The sequence below is a fragment of the Microchirus variegatus genome, assembly GCF_963457635.1.
Source record: "Microchirus variegatus genome assembly, chromosome: 17".
Lineage (NCBI taxonomy): Eukaryota > Metazoa > Chordata > Actinopteri > Pleuronectiformes > Soleidae > Microchirus > Microchirus variegatus.
This window is the reverse complement of record NC_139818.1, coordinates 21,541,238-21,562,780: the sequence shown is the minus strand read 5'-3', so window position 1 is coordinate 21,562,780 and position 21,543 is coordinate 21,541,238. Positions and strand designations below refer to the sequence as shown.

Below are 21,543 nucleotides of genomic sequence, written 5' to 3'. Positions count from 1 at the left end.
GGTCCCAGAGCTGCACACACAAACACACAAACACACACAATTAAATTCATATTCACACTGGTGGAGGCCGCAGACGATATTTTTCCACAGAGAGACGAAGCGGGGGCATCCGCTTTTAATTACTTTGAGTCTGAAGTAAACACCGGCCACAACAAAACCACAACCACAACACCTTTATTAATAAACGTACGCATGCGTTGCATTTAAAGCCCAAAAGGTAGATAAGAACGACGACAGGTGAGCGAGAGAGAGCAGGACCTCGGCGTTGCTTCGGTTTACTCATCTTGAGTCAATACGTGTGCCTTTAAGGTGTCGCATCAGTAATCTGACCCATGAGGGAAGAGAGAGTCAAGTCCTGTTTGCTGAAGGATGTTGACATCCCGGACCTCTGCGTTTGCTGACATTTTTAAAGTAAAAAAAAAAAAAGGTACATGAAAGAAGAGTAAATACTGTGAATACAAAGTCGACTGCAAATACTGTGTTTTGGCATTCATAACAGCCCCTAAAGTCTGCAGAATAATCCTTTAAATAGCCTTAAGTACTACGAGATGCTGGTTATAAGCAAGGTTGAAAATGGCCAAATATAAAGTATTCAAAAAGTAGTAAAATGTGCAAAGGTATCACTTTAAAGAAGGACTACAACAACTAACTGTTTAGGAAAATCAAATATTAAATTTCACAGTTAACTTTTTTCATAATTTCTTGATCAGTTTGGGTGATTTTTGTCTGTGTTTATGAACTCGAATGTACCGGTAAACTGAATAAAAGATGTCCTCACATTTTATGGACAAAACAACGACTGTAATCCACTGATTATTCAATAAATATTCATTAGATTCAGCCCTACTTTTAAATAAATGACTGATGCTTAAATACCAACATGTAAACAGCTTTTATGGAACCATTAAAAGATGTTTTCATGAGCACATTAGGTAAAAAAACAAGCATATATACCACACGTAATCTTAATGGACCTGACAACTCAGTTCATAATGTTAAATATGAGATACTAACAGTGATAAACACCTCATGAATATGCAACGATTCATAAACCGAAAGTGTCTCTATAGAACTTGGATGGTAATCAATGTAGATTTAGCACAGGTGCTGCTTAAACGCTAACGTTTAAATGAAAACTGGCACGTTTTACACTCGCTCACTGCCAAAAATAAAACACACAAACCGCTGTAATGAACAGTAATAATGTAAAGTAATAAACAGCTTTCATTAGCGACGTGCAACGTGTCGTGTCGTGTCGTGTCGGTAGCTTCCGTGTAAATAACGCAAACACACACTATAGTGCGTGATGTAAATAAGGTAACGTGTAAAAAGAAAACCAACCCGGCATAAATTACACCACTTTCGCCTCGTTTTTTGGGAAAAACGACTGCTTTATATGACACATAAAAGGTGTTCGTGTCACAAAGAAACAACACACGTCAATTCGGCGGCGTTAAATGTCGCCGCGAGTGCAGATAAACGTTGATATTTGAGTCCAGGTCGACATTTACTCACTCGCTTCCACGGCCACCTCTCTGCTCCTCTCTGTATTTACTTCCTGCTTCCCGGGTACACGTGTCTATGACCAGCGAGAAGCTCCGCCCCTTCTCCCTCTTCTCGACTCTGATTGGTCAACATGTTTGACAGGGAAACAGACGCGGGTGGCGCAGTCATTCTGAAAATGAACACAGTGTTTTTCATATTAACGTGCGAATAAATAATAAACGCATTAAAGCAGGGGTCGCCAACCTTTTTGAGACCGAGAGCTACCTGAAGGGTAAAGAATAATATGGAGGGCTTCCATATAAACAGTTTATGCACCATTTTTTTTTTTTTTTACCATTTAAATTATTAATATTATGCAATCAATTGCATACACATGCATTCCAGTGCTTACTCCTAACGATTATCAGTTTTTATAAACAATAACAATGATATTTTACATAGAGTATCATATGGATACATGCAAGTGAGGTGAGGTGAAGTGAGCCCGCGGGCACTGTATTGGCTGCCTAAGGGCTACCAGGTCCCCGCGGGCACCACGTTGGTGACCCCTGCATTAAAGGACAGACAGACAGACAGACAGACAGACAGACAGACAGGTAGGTAGGTAGGTAGGTAGGTAGGTAGGTAGGTAGGTAGGTAGGTTGACAGACAGACAAGTAGGACTGGTTAGGTAGGTAGGTCAATGAATGGTAGGTAGGTAGGTAGGTAGGTAGGTAGGTAGGTAGGTAGGTAGGTAGGTAGGTAGGTAGGTAGGTAGACAGGCATGTAGGTATGTTGACAGACAGACAAGTAGGTAAGTAGGTAGGTGGACAGACAAGTAGGTAGATAGATAGACAGACAAGTAGGTAGATAGATAGACAGACAGACAGGTGGGTGGGTGGACAGACAGTAGGTAAGTTGGTAGGTAGGTAGGTGGGTGGGTTGACAGACAGACAAGTAGGTAGGTAGACAGACATGCAGGCAGGTAGGTAGGTCAATGGATGGTAGGAAGGTAGGTAGGTAGGTGGACAGACAAATAGGTAGGTAGTTCAGTGTATGGTAGGTAGGTAGACCGGCAGGGGGTGGGTGGGTGGACAGACAGACAGACAAGTAGGTAGGAAGACAGACATGCAGGCATGTAGGTCAATGGATTATAGAAAAGTAGGTAGATGGACAGACAAGTAGGTAGGTAGGTAGGTACAGACAGTAGGTTAGTTGGTAGGTAGGTGTACAGACAAGTAGGTAGGTAGACAGACATGCAGGCAGGTAGGTAGGTCAGTCAATGGATGGTAGGAAGGTAGGTAGGTAGGTGGACAGACAAGTAGGTAGGTAGTTCAGTGGATGGTAGGTAGGTAGACAGGCAGGTGGGTGGGTGGGTGGACAGACAGTAGGTAAGTTGGTAGATAGGTGGGTGACAGACAGACAAGTAGGTAGGTAGACAGACATGCAGGCAGGTAGGTGGGTCAATGGATGGTAGGAAAGTAGGTAGGTGGACAGACAAGTAGGTAAGTAGATAGTTCAGTGGATGGTAGGTAGACAGATGGGTGGGTGTACAGACAGTAGGTAAGTTGGTAGGTAGGTGGGTGGGTGACAGACAAACAAGTAGGTAGGTAGACAGACATGCAGGCAGGTAGGTAGGTGGGTGGACAGACAGATAAGTAGAAGGTGGATGGACAGGCAGACAGGTCGGTTGGTCAATGGATGGATGGATGGATAGGTATGTAGTCAGGCAGACAGGTAGGTAGTTGGGGAGGGAGGTTGGGAACTATGGTGGCCCTGCATGCCAGAAAGAATGTATTCTTCTTTATTTGCATGGTAACCTTTTGTTTTACAAAAAAAAAGAAAAACAGCAAAAAGCGAGTTCTGCCTGTTTGGTCCACTCGAGGCTGTTTCCTCGAGTTCATACAAAACACACAAGTCTAAGGTGATTGTAAATGAACTGACCTTCCTAGATGTGACACAAATGACAAAAATCATGCATTTATTTAATCGTTTTTCATTTAAAATGATTGTATTTACACCACAGTGATTGTTTTCTTAAGATGACATGAATGCTTCTCCCCCTCTGGGCTTCTGTATGTGTGTGTGTGTGTGTGTGTGTGTGTGCGTGCGTGCACATGCAGACTTTTTGCTGTCTCTTAACAGGAAACAGATTCTGGAGATGATGATGATGCTCTGGACTTCTCCCCCACATGGAAATTTCCAGGATTGCTGCTTGCTGTCACTCACCTTCTCTGTGGTAATTCACAGGAATGTCAGCCTCTGACCTGTGAACTGACCACGCGGCATATTTCTGACGTTTGGAATATTCAAAAAAAAAGAAGAAGCACCATTAAAGTGATGTTGTAACACATCTGATTGTGATTAAACGTCACATTGCTGTAATAATCATCACACTCTTTGTCCATGTTTTTGAACCAGCGACTCTGACAATAGGGGATTGAAATAAAGCCTAATTATGATTTTTCAGCAATCTTTTTTTAAATAAATCACAATACGGGGCTTCCATTAAGGACTATTTTTGTCCTTAAAGCCACAAAGATGTTTAAGACGGTGGAAAAACTTTACCTTGATGGATTCTTCATGTATTGACTCTTGACCTGTGAAACGTCCCAATATCAGCGTCTTTATTTTGTGTGCACTTCTGCATGACAACTGTGATCGATGAGGTACAATATGTTTTTATTCCCGTAATACGTAAAAAAAAAAAAAAAATCCCCACGCGTCACAATAAATCCATCCACCGATGCGTTGAGATCGTGTTACCGCGGCTTTATCCGTCTCAGAAATGAAACACAGATGTTAGAATAATACTAATAATGATAATAATGCACTTCACCATGTTGTTGCAGGATTTGCATTGAGTGACTCGGGATTATGAGCAGAGTGAAAGACAATAAGCTATGTGGAGTTTCCAAAAGTTTGTTCCCCCCCCCCTCTCTGTGGATTCCTCTCACTTCCGAGTAATGAGCAAATCGGTGCGGCATGCTTTTCCATACGTAATATCGTTTTAATGCTTTGTTATGAAAACCCTTTGTCATCGAGGCGGCGGGGGGGGCAACGTGATTCATTTTGCCTGGAATGACTTTTCGTACATAATCCCACACATGCTGCAGACGGGCTCTCGTGTGTTTCGCATTATTGCAGCATGGCCCCCGAGGGACGGCGATGCCAGTCTGTCCCCGTCCTCCGACCGACACTGCACTGTGGGATGGATTTCTTTTCAATCGTAAATATGCGTCGATGATCCCCCAGAGGATGAGCCCGCAATGGGATTCATTTTTCCGGCAGATGACGACTCCTCACGACTTTTGTTTGTCCTCTGAATTTAGCTGTTTCTCCTTAAACCTCTTATTTACTCAGTCATCACCATTTTGTGCATTCTTGTGCAACTATAGAGTTTATCAATTCTTGTTTAGGTAGAAGGATAGGGTAAAGTGTAAACTATTAGGCACAAGTTTTGACTGGAAAAGTTTCAGGAGCAAAAAACTTTGCATCTTATTTAATTTTTGGTTTTCTATACCCCCATCCCCATAGCTCTTCTTTCTTGCCCAGATGCTATAGTAGATTCCCCACCCAAATCTTGCCCACAATGCACTGCTCATTGAGTGTAATTTGTTTAGTGAAAACCATACTTGGTACATTTACAAGCTCAGTTTAATTGAGCTAAGGCCGCAGTCCGACTAAGACAGGCAACTGGACAACTTGCAGAGGCCAAGTATACATGAGCAGCTGAAAATTCGACCCTGTAGGTGGCGCTGTATCTTTCTATATGCTAGTGTGTATTGAAACAGTTTCCTGTTAAACTTTATGTCACAGAAAAACAATCGGACGGACCGTGCCGTGGTTCTGTATGTTTTATGTTAATCGTGATATAAATTATTTTGAATATGGCTCTTGAGGTTGCCATGTTGGCCAAAGAAAGACGCCGCCGCCGTTAGATTCCCGGAAACAGTGCTGCGGTTTATACATCGTGGAGGAAATTTTGGTGCGTACACGGAACGCCAAGTCCTACTTTAGTCAGACTATAAGCATATACATGCGGGAGTAATCAGACTATGAATCACGTTATCCAGGTACGTTAGTCCGACTAAGGCCAGCTTGATTGTAGTCTTAATTACGCGACATTAAGAAAGCCAAATTATTGTCTTAGTCTGACTAAAATCAGACTTTTAACAGGACTGATTTGTTGACCTGTGCAGTTCATTACAACAATATTGTGTGTTTTATTACAGACATGATGTATCCGTCTCAACAAAGCTGTGCTCCACATGCTCCCTATTCCGCTGTTTCTGGTATTTATCACATAGCCCTTCTGTGTGTGTGTGTGTGTTCTTGTACTTGCGGCATACTGAGGACCAGTGAGGGTTTTTAGCCAACAAAGTGAGGTCATTTTTACGGAGTGAGGATATTTTGGCCGGTCCTCACTTTGTTTTCATTGAAATCACTTCCTTAGGTTGCTATAACATGCTATACTCATACTCATACTATACTATTTGTCAAAAAAGAAATTCTAATTTTGAATGACATAGTATAGTATGACTTTTTTTGTCAAATTTTGGACCAAATTTTTTTTTTTCAAATTTTGGACCAAATTTTTTTTTAATCAAAATTTGGACCAATTTTTTTTTTTTCAAATTTTGGACCAACATTTTTTTCTTCAAATTTTTTTAAAATTGTTGGACGACATAGTATAGTATGAGGTTTTTTGTCAAATTTTGGGTCAAATTTTTTTTGTCAAATTTTGGACCAATTTTTTTTTTTTCAAAATTGTTTTCAACTTTTGGATGACATAGTATAGTATGACGTTTTTGTCAAATTTTGGGTCCAATTTTTTTTGTCAAATTTTGGGTCCAATTTTTTTTGTCAAATTTTGGACCAATTATTTTTTTTTCAATTTGGACCCAATTTTTTTTTCAAATTTTGGACCAAATTTTTTTCTTCAAATTTTTTAAAATTTTTTGGACGACATAGTATAGTATGAGGTTTTTTGTCAAATTTTGGGTCCAATTTTTTTGGTCAAATTTTGGACCAATTTTTTTTTTTTCAAAATTGTCTTCAACTTTTGGATGACAAAGTATAGTATGACGTTTTTGTCAAATTTTGGACCAAAATAAATTAATAAATAAATAAATAATCGAAAAAGTTTTCCAGCCCTTTTTGCTCTGGGGCTCCACCTGCAGACATGTTATGGTACTGCAACCAGTAGTTCTTTGTAGATGTCATTCATGAAGAAGATATTTGTGTTGTGTTGATTTATAAAGTGGAAATGCTGGTCCTCACTTTGCCAGCAACCCAGTCCTCAGTATGCAGCAAGTACAAGAATGTGTGTGTGTGTGTCTTTCTCATGTGTATTGGTTTTATAGCCTCTAGTTTTACCGGATTCCTTCAAGCCTGGATATTTTTCTTTTCTCCCCTGACAACTTTATTTATTGACGAGTGTCCAGACATGAACAGGATTTGATTACGAGTCTTTCAAAAACAAATTACAGTTTTGAAATCCATACTTTCGATGGTCTGATCCTTGCGAGGGGGGAACTTTCTTTGACACGGTGAGATAGGGCCGTTGATATAATATGTGTGCTTTCTGAAAACTCCTCTAGTTTAAAAATAGGAAGGTCACATATACATTGTTAAATGGTCAAACTAGGAATACATTTATAGTTGAAGATTTCTGCCTTCACACACAAGTGTTTTTATTGAAGCATTCTGGCCCCTTCACGGTTGTTTGGTTTACACTTTGTGTTTGTGAGTCTCAGGAAGTCATCGTCTCAGTCTTATCTTATCTTTACAGCACTCAAGTTACAGGCATCTCTGTATACAAGTGAGGCCCCCGTCGCAATTGTGTTCAAAAGTCCTTGGAAATAAATAAAAACCTGAGAGCAACAGGATCTCTCAAAAGCTTGTTTTCCTGACGAACAGTGAAGCAGCCTCAAGTTTGCAGACGTGAAAAGGCATCGTTGTGCGCCGCAGCCCGACTGTGCAGCACGTGAACATGTGGATGCCGATGCGTCTGCTGTGAAATACAAGAGCTGTCAAACATTTCACAAAACAACGCATTCCCACTGATGTTTTTACAGGCCCGAGGTTCGGGTGAAGGTGTATGAAGTGACGGCCTCTGGGGGGAAGTTAAAGGGATAGTTTGGAATCTTGAACATAAGACCTATTTTCCAACTCAGCCGGTGTGATGGAGACGTCTGGAGACGTTTTCAAGAAATTTCATTCATTTCTTCTAGTTGCCGAGTTCGCTGATGCTATGGCTAGCGCAAGTCAATGATACATGTTAGCATGGCATTAAAAACACTCATACCGACTCCACAGTGCAGCCGAGGCAAATCGATTGTAACGGCAGACTATCGATGTACATATGAAAGGGTTTTTCAAGGGTTCTTGGTAACACTAATGGTTCCAGTAAGAACCATTTTGATCCAGAGAACCCTTTAAACCCCCTTTCCTGAATAAAGGGTTTTAAAAGGGTCCTTGGTGGAACCCTCCATAAGGGTTCTCCTGTGAGGACAAGCTGAAGGACCTTATATGGTTCTACTTAGCAATTTTTATTTCTAAGAGTGTAGCGCTGCTCTTTTCAGTTAATAAACAGACCGCTCCAGTTCAACTATAGGCGCTCTAACGGCGCTAACGCAGCTAACGCAGCTAACGCAGCTAACTGGTAAACGTCGCATGGACTCTGGTGCCGTGGCACGAAAAACTGCGTTACTTTAGAAACTCATTTTAACGCTGTTAACGTGGCCAGCACTTATAAATATACACATAACTATGGATAGATATGATATTTAAAGTAACTAATAACCTTCATGTTTAACGGCTATGCTAACAGGCAGAAGATGATGGACGGAATCTGCTTCTCTGGCAGATCCAGATCAAGAAGAAATGAACACGTTCACGTGGGACTTTCGTTTTCCCACTAAAAGACAAAGGTATTTGATCTCACTGGTCAAAAAAACCCATTTAAACCTGGCATTAAACAGGTTTTCTGACCATTGGGAATAGGATATTTGATACCGGGATGGAGTTGCTTGAAGTGGATGAAGGGGATGAGCTGCATAGCTTTCATTGACCTCTGAAGTTTTGTTCTGAGGGGAATTTCTCGGGGGTATTCCAGCTATGCGTGTCGGACCTTCAACAGGAAGGGGGTCTTTAATCTTTGCCAACACGTTCTCCACAGCCCCCCCCCTCCCCCTCCCCCCTCCCACATTTACTCGTCTTTCGCCGAATCCTTTTATGATAGATGGAAAAGATGGAGTTCAAGAAAAACAGCGTGGAATGTGTTGTGGTTAGCGAAGGACATCGAGAAGATGCGAGCACGTCTTTGCTGTGATTTACTGCGTCTGGGTGTTGTAAAGGTGGGTGGCCCCCCCCCCCCCCCGAGTGACAAGAGATTAGAGTTTAGGTTTACTTAAAAGACCCCCCCCCCCCCCCCCCCCCGTTCCCCAATGAAGTGTGTGTGTGTGGTTTGAAGTAAACAGAAGAAGAAGAAAGAAGTTATGAAAACAAAAGTATTGTAGCAGATGGGGTTTACCTTGGAAACGGCGTTGCAGCAGAGAAGCTGAGGGGGGGAGAGGGCAAGCACACAGGAGGGGTGTGAGCCAAGCTGGAGTTTATCACAATCTCTAGAGACTGATGAACAAGAGGGGGGGGGGTTGGTGGTAGGGCCCCCCCTCACACACACACTCACACACACACACACACACACAGGAGCAGAACCACTCTTCACACACTGTTGGGGGGGAAGAGATATAAAAGGACTCCCACGGAGAAGGGGAGCTCAGGCAAGCGGCTGTCCGGCTCATTTCCACACTGCTGTGCGTCACTGAGTGTGTTTACTCGAGTGTGTGTGTGTGTGTGAGACGGTGCACACGAGTGTCAGAGCGGAGCGTGCAGCCTTTCCGCCGCAAAGGACTTTAACTTTCACAGTTTTCACAGAAGATAAAAGGAAGCGGGGAGCGGATGAGGGAGCGTGAAGAGCTACTGGACGTCCTTGAGCCCCGAAAAGCACTGTTTGATTTTGAGTTCCGTCGCTCGCTCTTCTCGGGGTCTGTGGAGTTTTTGTCCACCACACTTGACTCTTGCGTGAATCTGCGCGTGCAGAGGAATCTTCAGATCTCCGCGATGGACGCCTCGTCCCTGTCGGACGTGGACTACAACCACACGTACATCGACGAGCACTACTTTGAGGACAGCATCGACGCTTTCGGCATCGCCATGGCCATCCTCTACCTGGTGGTCTGCATCCTGGGACTCGCCGGGAACTCCCTCGTGGTCGTGGCCATCCTGAAACTGGACAAAATGTCCTCGTCCACGACGGTGTACATCTTCAACCTGGCGCTGGCCGACGGCCTCTTCATGGTCAGCCTGCCGTTCATCGCCAGCCAGAACTTCCGGAACCACTGGATGTTCGGCGACACGGCGTGCAAGGTGGTGATGGTGCTGGACGGCATCAACCAGTTCACCAGCGTCTTCTGCCTGACGGCGATGAGCATCGACCGATACATGGCGCTGGCCGACCCGCTGCGCTTCGCCCGCTGGAGAACGCCGCGCTGCGCCAAGATCGTCTCGGCGCTCCTGTGGCTCTCCTCGCTGCTCACGATCCTGCCAATGGCGCTCCACTTCTCCGCCGACCAGGGCCTGTGCATCCCCGAGCTGGTGTCGGACGCGTGGTGGCTCGGCGTCTTCTCCTACACCTTCGCCATGGGCTTCGCGCTGCCCTTCACGGTGATGACGGCCGCCTACGCGGCGCTGCTGCTCACGCTGCACTCCCAGCGGCTGCGGAGCCCGGCGCCGCCGAACCCCGAGGGCCACCGCGCGGAGCGGCAGGTCACCAGGATGGTGGTGGCGGTGGTGGTGGTGTTCGGCCTGTGCTGGCTGCCGTTCTACGCCTTCAACTTCTGCTCGATGAAGCAGAACAACCTGGTGAAGAACTTCGTCAGGGCGTTCGAGTTTGTGGTGCTGCTGTCGTACTCGTGGAGCTGCGCCAACCCCATCCTCTACGCCTGCCTCTCGGACACCTTCAGGAGGCACTTTCGCTCCCTGCTCTGCCCCGCCGACAAGTCGCCTCCCAGCATGCAGTGCGACACTGAACGGTACGATTTAAACGACGCAGGCGTGCGGGATGCCGCCATACTGGCATAGACACTCTCTCTATCATGATGCACTGTATAATATTTACTCATTTATACTTCAACCTAACTCACAAATCAGATTCATTGTTTGGCACAGAAAGTTGTACGTAACTATGAGAGTAAGTACACTACCGTTCTAAAGTTTGGGCTCACTTAGAAATGTCCTTCTTTTTGAAGGAAAAGCACTTTTTTTTTCAATGAATATTACATTAAATGAATCAGAAACCCACTCTATACATTGTTAATGTGATAAACGACTATTCCAGCTGCAAACTTCTGGTTTTTAATGGAATATGTACATAGGTGTATAGAGGCCCATTTCCAGTGTTCTAATGGTACATTGTGTTTGCTAATGGTGTCAGAAGGCTATTGGATAATTAGAAAACCCTTGTGCAATGATGTTAGCACAGCTGAAAACAGTTATTATTTGGAATAAAAAACATTATTATTATTACTCTTTTGATGAATAAAAATGTGACTTTTGATAGAAAACACCAAAAAATTGTATAGGTGACCCCAAACTTTTGAACGGTAGTGCATGTGGTTGCGTCTAAAATGCATAACTAATAATAATATGAGAAGCTCCTTTGTCCAGCTGTTAAAGTTCCCCCTGATCAAAGAGTCTGCTTTTTCTTTATTTCTTTCAAGAACCTAAAAAAGTCAATTTGTTCAGGTTCTCCTCGTCTGAGTCAGACCTGTTTGTTGTATAACTTTCACTTTGACGACGGCGTGACCTTCTGCTGCTTCCCCGTCTGCCGCAAGAGCTAATGCGATGAGACGCGAGAGGTTTGAAGTGTGGACAGGTGGAGTGTAAACGGCGTAGCACGGGGGGTCACGTGAGCACGAATCTCTGCAACTCCCCCAAGGCTGGATCGCGTCCCGATTGGCTTCAAGCATCGCGGGTCACGCGTTTGTGTGCAGGCGTCACATGTCATGATCGTCAAGAAGAAACAGCTAAATGGCCCTTTTTGGCATTCATTTCAAATCAGATTTGAACTCATTAATCAAATCAACTTCAGATTTCAGCCTCTTAAAGGACCAGTGAGTAGAATTTAGTGCCATCTAGGGGTGAAGTGGCATTATTGCAGTTCATTAAACACCTGCAAACACAAAGCTGTTACTATTTTACAGATACTAATAAATACAAAAAATGGTGTTGGTGCTCCTTTATGACCAGATATCCTTGGTTTGTTTGAGAACGGCATCATTTTCAGGTTTTTTGGAGACGTTTTTCACACTTTTCTGTCAATTCAGAAAATAATCTGATTAATCTACAATAAAAAAAAAAAACAGGACATCAGATTATATATGTATATATGCCATGTATAATGTTGTGTGTGTATAAATGAAAACTTGTCTCTCTATATATTACGTTTGTATGACTCTGATCTTACTGTGTAGTCACTGTAATCCGTTTCCGCCACATCTAAAACAAAGCAAAAACAAGCCACTGCAACTACTTTATATCCTGTAAATGCATATTTTTTTAGAGGTCATTGTGATATATTTTTGAAAATAAATGTAAAAAAAACGTGTCTTCTTGTGTCTTCTTGTCCCTCTCTGTTCTTATAAGAGTTAATAAACCCCTGCCAAAGTTTTTAAAGACACTCAAGTGCCGATGGCAGAAGGAGGAAATTCGACAGACGGTGACAGAACGGAGACGAACATCATCAACGTCAGTCCCTAAAGCACAAATGAACACAAAATGATGAACGGTAGCTAGTTTATTATCCTTTCAGAGATCTAATTACACTCTGTTTTAACAAGAATATTAAATTAAATAACCTAAATAATGTAAAAATTCAGGTTAATGTGCCTGAAGGGTGTTTTACTTTACTTTTACCTCACTACATTTCCTCTAACTCTCTTTTTGTTACTACCAAATAAAATCAGAAGAAGAAGAGTTGGTAATGGTCTGTATTTTATGTGACTTGGTGAGATATAGACTAGCAGAGCCGGGAATTGAACCCACAACCTTCTAGTTGAAAGACAACTCACCCTACACTCTTCGAAATAAAAGTGCTAAGTAGAACCATATAAAGTTCTTTGGATTGTCCTCATAGGAGAACCCTTTTGGAAGGTTCCACCAAAACCCCTTTTAAAACCCTTTATTCAGGAAAGGGTTTTTAAAGGGTTCAAAATGGTTCTTACTGGAAACAGCAAATGGTTCCAGGTAGAACCTCAGCCCTTGTAGAAGGACCCTTTTGGAACCCTTATTTCTAAGAGTGTACCACTGATCCTTCTCCAAAATTTGAATGACCTTTGACACTTAAGTGCAGTAAATGTCATATACTTTAAGACTTTTGCTTAAGTAATATTATAAAAAAGTAACTTCAACTTCTACCAAAGTCATTTTCTGGTAAAGATACTTGCACATTTACTTAAATACTATCCTTTAAAGGTGAAGTAAGTAGTTTATAGTGCCATCTAGAGGAGAGGCTGAAATTTACAACAAAGAACTGCTCCTCTGCTCACCCCCTCCCTTCCCTGAGCGCTACGGTATCCTCAGCAGGTCAAATGTCGTCCTCGTCGTCTTTCTCCGTGTCAGCAGATGAGGTTCGTGAGGCGAGGGAGAGGGCGGAGCTACCGCGGCCGTAGCAGACGAAGCGGAGAGAGAGGAGGCGGGACTTCAGCTACAAGTAAAGAGACGCTTGATTTGTTCTCTCGCGTTTGTCCTTACAGGCTCCGGTAGAAACATGGCGTCTCGCTGCTAACAGTGGCTATGCAACCGCGGCCCACGACCATTTTATTTAACATGACTTTTTGAAACACTACGAAAATGAAACAAAAACTATTATACAGCGACTAGACAATGCAGGAGCACATAATATGTATTAAAAAAAGTGGATTTTGGATTATATAAACCCATAAATACTACACATTGTCCCTTTAAGGTACTTCATACAAGACAAAAGCTTCAAATGAATGACATAAAAACAGTATAAAAGTGTAAAAGTCAGTCCTGAGGCTGTTACAGACACTGCGGGGGAAAAGAAAAACAACAGCACTGCGAGGTGTTTAGGTTTAACGCAGGGATCAGTGACCTCGCGGTCATGTTATCAGTGTGTAAACTGTGCCGCGGTGCAGCGAGGTGGTGGTGGACGAGTTCAGGAGGGCGACAGAGTTTTGGAGCGGCGTGTTTACGACGCCGTGTCAAAACCCCCCCGGCCGCCGCCTGCCGCCGCCCCTGCCTCCACCAGTCACTCAGTCAACTCTGAGCCCGAACCCCCAGAGGAGTCGTCACAATCAGGCATTTCTAAGATTCTTTATGGACATAAAAGAAAAAAACAATAAAGGAAATTCTATACTGTATATAAATGAATGATAATATCACGTTTGTTTATTTTCCGTTCTTATCTTATCGTCGTGTACGTCATCCGCGAGAAATTTGAACTTTTCGCCAAATGTCGAGGTTTCGCAACGCCCGGAAATTCACAGATGTCACCTGTAACCGGCTCTAACTGGACGACGCCCAGCTGTCAATCACACGTCACGTGCTGCACTTTCCTCTGAATTTAAAACATAATGTGCAAAAACTGACACTGCGTTCCATCAAAGAAGAAATGAAACTAGCGATTGAGACGATTACCTCCTCGCGAAATACGTTAACTGATGTTATAGATAAGAGATAAGATGAGATAAGATCTCCCGCAGTGAGGAAACAGCGGCAAAGACAACAACGATAAAGGTAATAAATCGTAAACATGCATTTCCACATTATGTCAAAGTACAATATAGAAACGATAAAACTATAAAAAGTTAAACTAGAGTGTACATTATAGACATGAGATTGCATGCGATTGAGAGTTACAGAATCAAGAGGGAAGGAGTGCTTTTCATGCAACCAGAGGAGTCGCCCCCTAGTGGCCATTTAGTTAATTTTTTTTTACTTGAAAGACATTGTAATTTATCATATGACCTATAGCAAACTGGCGACCAATTAATATCACGTTATAAAGAAAACATGGTTGGTTGTAATCACATTATTAAATTAAATTACACATATTTATACGTATATATACACGTATATATATTAAAACACTATACAAGCTTATATATACATGTGTATATATATATAAATATACATACACGTGTATATGTATATATATATATACATTATGTATATGTATATCTATATATACGAATATATATATATATATATTCCTGTTTTTGTTATTTTGTACATATATATGTACATATATACACATAAGCTTGTATTATTATTGACTAAATATTAGATTTATTCCTGTTTTTGTTATATAATTAGATTCATTTTGCATTATATACACGCCTTAATTATAAGATATACATCATTTAGTTTCAAAATGAGCACTTTTACTTTGAAATGCTGTGAGATATCATCATCAGTATCTTCACTGTGATGCCGTGATGTAATATTTTGTTATAATTGTAAACATATATACATGCCTATAAACTTGTTTGGTATTTTAAATGACAGTGGTCCACCTTATTATTCACTCATAATTAGATTCATCCCTGTTTTTTGCGATTTAATTGATTCATTTTGCAGCTAAAACACGTCTTAATGATGAAGCGCACGTCATTCGGTGCCAAAATGAGCACTTTTCCGTGAAACATCATCACGAATAATCTTCGCCGTGATGCCGCGATGGAATATTGTGTTGCATAAATGAACAGGAGCAACGTATTACGGTCGGATTAACAACCGCAGTGACACAGAAGACGACATTATTGTTTTACTGCTGCCGCTGGTTATAATGACGATGATGATGATGATGATGATGATGATGATGATGATGATAAGGCAGTTATCATTCAGACTCCATTATTCTCGCGTAAGGTGAGTCTGATTTGCAGAGATAAGCGGAGACAATTATCTCATTAGTCACATATTATCACGTTATCAGATACTTTCTGTTGTTTTCTCATCGTCGTCTCTACTCCCTCCGGCTTGGAAACGAGTGTCCAAGCCGTGTAATCTCGTTTTTTTTTGTTTTTTTTTCTCCAAACCTGATGCTTTTAGGGACGGGAGATTATTTTACATGCAGGAGTCTGTGACCCGTCACCTCCTCACAAACCAGTTTGCTCCAGTTTTTGTTCTCCACAATTGTTTTTTATGTACGATTTATCTGTTTATGTTTTCAACACGTGTCTCTTAGAAATATTAGAAAAATGTATATTAGGTGTTAAAAAGAATTGCCTTTCAGAACTACTGTAGCTCGATGGTGGAACAAGATGTTGAGATATTGCAATTCAATTAGTGATATGTTTTGTTTTTTTGAGTCAAGGTTGACTTCTATAGACTTAAAATTAAATTACCACATGTCAGTGTTCAAAGAGTAACTGCTCTACATTTGATTGACAGCAAACATGAAAAGTGAAAGATATTTAATGGTTTTTTTTTTTTAAATGAGAAAGAGTTGCATTTTTTAATTGGCATAGAAGACAAACCAGTCAAAGACAGAAGGATTAGGTACTGTAGGTAGGTTGGTAGGTTGGTCGCTCCATAGAGGGTTGGTAGGTAGGTAGATGGTAGAGATAGGTAAGTAGGTCAGTCGTTCCATAGATGGTAGGTAGGTCGATAGATGGTCAAAGTAAGTAGGTAGGTTGGTAAGTAGGTCGGTCGTTTCCATAGATGGCAGATAGGTAGGTTGTTTGTCAGATGGTAGAGGTAGGTAGGTAGGTCGGTAGTTCCATAGATGGTAGAGGTAGGTAGGGTAGGTTGTTCGTTAGATGGAAGAGGTGGGTAGGTAGGTTTTTCCATAGATGGTAGATAGGTAGGTTGATAAATGGTTGAGGCAGGTAGGTAAGTCTGTCGCTCCATAGATGGTCGATAGATGGTAGGGGTTGGTAGGTTGTTCAATAGATGGAAGAGGTGGGTAGGTAGGTCGGTAGTTCCATAGATGGTAGGTAGGTAGGTCGATAGATGGTAGAGGTAGGTAGGTAGGTTTTTCCATAGATGGTAGATAGGTAGGTCGATAGATGGTTGAGGCAGGTAGGTAAGTCTGTCGCTCCATAGATGGTCGATAGATGGTAGGGGTAGGTAGGTTGTTCAATAGATGGAAGAGGTGGGTAGGTAGGTAGGTAGGTAGGTAGGTAGGTAGGTAGGTAGGTAGGTAGGTAGGTAGGTAGGTAGGTAGGTAGGTAGGTAGGTAGGTAGGTAGGTAGGTTGTTCCATAGATGGTAGGAAGGTAGGTCAATAGATGGTTGAGGTAGGTAGGTAGGTCGGTCATTCCATAGATGATAGGTAGGTCGGTAGGTCGATAGATGGCATAGGTAGGTAGTAGGTAAGTAAATAAGTAGGTAGGTCGTTCCATATGTTAGATATAATTCCACAAGTGCTTCCTCTGCTCCACTTTTTCAAATCAAAATCCACAATATAATAATAATATACTATTGGTTATTACATTCCCTCACCTGTTCCGTCATATTTTCCTCACTGAATAGAAAAACAAAAAGAAAGCAGAAGCAGCTCTCACTTCACATCAGCATCAAAACTAATAAATAAAACATTGCATGACACAACCTCATACAACGTTTCCTTTATTTATTCACTGAGAAAAAAAAAGGCAAAATGGTTGACAAACTTTAGTTCATTCCAACATGAACCGTTTTCTTTTCCACAGCCCTGTGTGTCATATTCACTCAGGTTTTAGCTTTAACTTTACAGACATTTATCTGACTTCACGGGGATCAAGGGTCAGAGCCGTCAAGCGCCTGAGGCAGCAACAATGAAAAGGGGGGGAGAACGAGGGAAATGGGACACAGCCGGACTTTGAAGTGAACGCGTTGCCCTGGAGCTCTGTGAGGAAACCAGGGCAAGCAAGTGAAATCAATCCTTCTCTACACTTTACACAGACACAGACAAGCAGGGGACGCCGCTACGATGACGGATCAGACCATAAACAGGGGTTAGTCAAAGGAGCAGTTCCTGTATCTACCAGAAAAACGACTTTGGTAGAAGTTGAAGTCACTTTTTCTTACAATAATACTTACGTAAAAGTCTTAAAGTGTATGACATTTACTGTACTGAGCTCAGTGCTAGGGCCAGTTGTCTTTTAACTTGGAAGGTTGTTAGCAAGACAGACAAAAAAAAAGCTCTGTATAAATACAATATATATCATAATATATATACCAGGACGTAATTCAACAACACACAAGGTGGAAGGTTTTCATTAGACGCTAATCAATACAACAAAAATGGGCTGAAGGGCAAGATTTACAAGACGCCGTAACGCGACTGTCCACTGTGGGGTCACGCTGATTAAAAGCTCTGCTGTGTGTGTGTGTGTATGTGTGTCTTTGGTACGCCGAGTGGATTTATTGTCAAGCAAACGGATCCTTGTGAGGACGTTTTGACCTTGTGAGGACATTTTGTCTGGTCCACACAACTTTAACTGGCTTTTTTTTTTAGATTTAAGACCTGGTTTTAGGGTTAGGGTTAGAACTGGGTTTAGGGTCAGGGATTTAGTTGTGATGGTTAAGGTTAGAGTAAGGGGCGAAAGAACGCATGATGTCTGTGAGGGTCCTCACTCGGGACATTTTGGCTGGTCCTCAGTTCTTTCACCCGTAAAAATGGGGGTTAAGACCTGGTTTTTAGGGTTAGGGGCAAAATAATCCAATATGTGTAGTGTCTTTGTGGGGACCAAAAACGTATAAAGCTAAGAGAGTGAGGGCATGGCTGGTCCTCACGTTCTGTCACCCTTAAACTAAATGGCCTTTTGAGGTTTAAAACCCGGTTTTAGGGTTAGAATTAGGTTTAGTTTAGGGTTAGGGATTGCGTTGTGATGGTTAAGGTTAGGGTAAGCGGTCAGGGAAGGCTTTATGTCTCTGAGTGTCCACACAAAGAACGCAAAAACAGCATGTGTGTGTGTTCTTGTATGGGTGTCTTTGTGAAGGCGAAAACGTTTAAACCTAAGGGAGTGAGGACATTTCGGGAAAGTGAGGACATTTCTGGCTGGACCTCGTGTTCTGTCAACCCTTAAAAAGAGCTTTTTGAGGGTTAAGGCTTGGTTTTGGGGTTAGGGTTAGAATTAGGTTTAGGTTATGGTTGGGGATTTAGTTGTGATAGTTAAGGTTAGGGTTAGCGGCTAGGGAAGGCTTTATTTCTCTGAGTGTCCGCACAAAGACAACAAAACCAGCATGTGTGTGTGTTCTTATATGGGTGTCTTTGTGAGGACCAAAAAACGTATACAACTAGGGGAGTTGGGACATTTTGGGACAACCCTTAAAAGAGCTTTTTGAGGGTTCAGGCCTGGTTTTTAGGGTTTGGGCGGAAAAAAATCCAATTTGTGTCGTGTCTTTGTGGAGACCAAAATCTTATAAAGCGGACATTTTGGGAAAGTGAGGACATGGCTGGTCCTCACATTCTGTCAACCCTTAAAATAAATGGCTTTTTGAGGGTTAAAACCCGTTTTTAGGGTTAGAATTAGGTTTAGGTTAGGGTCAGGGATTGCGTTGTGATGGTTAAGATAAGGTTTAGCGGTCAGGGAAGGCTTTGTGTCTCTGAGTGTCCACACAAAGAACGCAAAACCAGCATGTGTGTGTGTTCTTGTATGGGTGTCTTTGTGAGGACCAAAACTTTTAAACCTAAGGGAGTTGGGAAAGTGAGGACATTTCTGGTTGGTACTCATGTTCTGTCAACCCTTAAAAAGAGCTTTTTGAGGGTTAAAGCTTGGTTTTAGGGTTAGGCATTTAGTTAAGTTTAAGGTAAGGGGCCTGGGGGAATGCATTGTGTCCATGAGTGTCCTCACAGAGAATGCTGCGCAAACGTGTGTGTGTGTGTGTGTGTGTGTGTGTGTGTCAGGTCAGACAGCAGTGTTATTTTCAGTCGGTCCTCTTCACTCGGGACTGATTACAACCTACAGCCTCTTCATGTAATTGAGTCCAGATGCAGAAGCTGCCGGAGAAGTTTCTCAATAAAGAATATTGATGGGACCCCAGAGGGAGAGAGGAGAGAGAGAGAGAGAGAGAGAGAGAGAGAGAGAGAGAGAGAGAGAGAGAGAGAGAGAGAGAGAGAGAGAGAGAGAGAATGTGGACCAAATCAATAAAGGTCAATCAGACTATATAAAAAGACAATTCTCCATTTCTTTCCCGTGCATCTCTGTGATTTATTGGCCTCGACCTTCATTCCTGCGCTTCACTTTTCACCAACAAACACAAAAATATATTTTAAAAAAAACCCACAAAAGGATTTACCTCCGTAAAACCTCTTCTACCTGATTCTCTGTGATTGTGCAACAGAACTAACTAAGGAGCCGGAATTTACATTTTTAGGACCAAAACAAGACACGGCTGACGGGAGCCGGCGTTGCGGCGCTGCAGGGGGACGGGGATTATTATCGCTCGGCTGTGTTCTTGGAAAGCACGGAGAGCGGAGAAAAAAAACAACAACAACTCCAGATTACTTTGACATCTGCCCGACGGAGATGAGACGATGCCGGCGATTCGCGATGTTTACATGGACGCGAGTAATCCGAATAAAGGGCCACGCGGTCGGCGCAGCGGTTCGCATTCTAGAAGACGGGGGTTTGTGTCTCGGTCCTTCCTGCATGGAGTTTGCATGGGTTCTCAAATTGACCGTAGGTGTGAGAGTGGATGGTTGTTTGTCTCTCCATGTGTCCCTGTGATGGACTGGCGATCTGTCCAGGGTCAATCACGATTGTCTTATGACAGCTGGGATTGGCACCAGCAGCCCCCGGGGCGGTAAGAAGCGGTAGAAGATGGATGGATGGAAGTGAATGCGCCAATCTTAAACCTCTGATCTGATAGAGCCTATTGGGAAAACAAATTTCGCAAACAAAAATCGCCATTCGGATCGGTATAAAGGTCATATATTGATCTGGTAGAAGAACACAGCGTATCTTTAGCCCAAACAAGGTAAATGGACAGAAACGAAAGTCCCAAATGCAAAGGAGAAGGAACCATGAGAAGGATAGAGGGCAGCGGGGGGACGAGCAGACACGGCGCAAAATAGTGAAAATAGTCGTACCACAATTGGATCCAATCTGAACGAATCTTGACGATTGTACATTCTTTTCACTCCGTGAAAGAGAAAACAACAGGTTCCACAGATGGATAATGGAGGCAGTCGAAATAGGGGAAAACGTGACCAGAGGGTTTGCATACCAGCTGTCCTACACCTGGGACTCCGTACTGGCACAAGCCCCCAGCCACCAGGGGGTGCTGGAACCGACTCCACAGTGCACCCGAGGCAAATCGATTGTAACGGCAGACTATCGACGTACATATCTGTGTTGATAGAATGTTTGAAATAAAACCAACCTTGCAATTTGAAGGATTTATGTCTCAGCAGCAGCAGCAGCAGCGCGTCATACTTCCGGCAGCGGCGGACTGATTCCGCTGCCGGAAGTATAGTGCTGAGAAAGTAGTCCCTCAAAAATTCATGCGATGCGACGTTAGTTTTGTTTCAAATATTATTCTATCAACACAGATATGTACATCGATAGTCTGCCGTTACAATCAATTTGCCTCGGGTGCACTGTGGAGTCGCTATGAGTGTTTTTAATGCCATGCTAACATGTATCATTGACTTGCGCTAGCCATAGCATCAGCGAACTCGGCAACTAGAAGAACCGAGTGAAATTTCTTGAAAACGTCTCCAGACGTCTCCATCACACCGGCTGAGTTGGAAAATAGGTCTTATGTTCAAAATTCCGAACTATCCCTTTAATATAGAACAATGCACTGTACAACACAAAATAAACACGTATTTAAGATGTAAAATGAACCTTTTGCATGAAAAAAACACGTAGAATTAACTTGATATCAAATGGTTGGGCCACAGGAAATCGACTGGTGGGCCGCATGGGGCCCGCGGGCCTCAAGTTTGACACCTCCGTTCAAAACTTTTTACCAGTGTAGTTCAGGTGGCATCGTTTTCCTTTTACATTCGTACTCTTTCTCGTTGCAAAAACCA

The 21,543-nt window shown here is 42.6% G+C and overlaps 1 protein-coding gene across 1 annotated transcript; it reads left to right on the top strand.

The window, feature by feature from the left end:
• Positions 1 to 9,612: 9,612 nt before the first annotated feature.
• Positions 9,613 to 10,632, top strand: LOC310938838 (somatostatin receptor type 2; the record flags this gene model as incomplete). The annotated part of the gene is made up of 1 exon (XM_083903463.1): positions 9,613 to 10,632. The coding sequence occupies one exon, from the start codon at positions 9,613 to 9,615 to the stop codon at positions 10,630 to 10,632; it is 1,020 nt and encodes a 339-aa protein (XP_083759589.1).
• Positions 10,633 to 21,543: the final 10,911 nt, after the last annotated feature.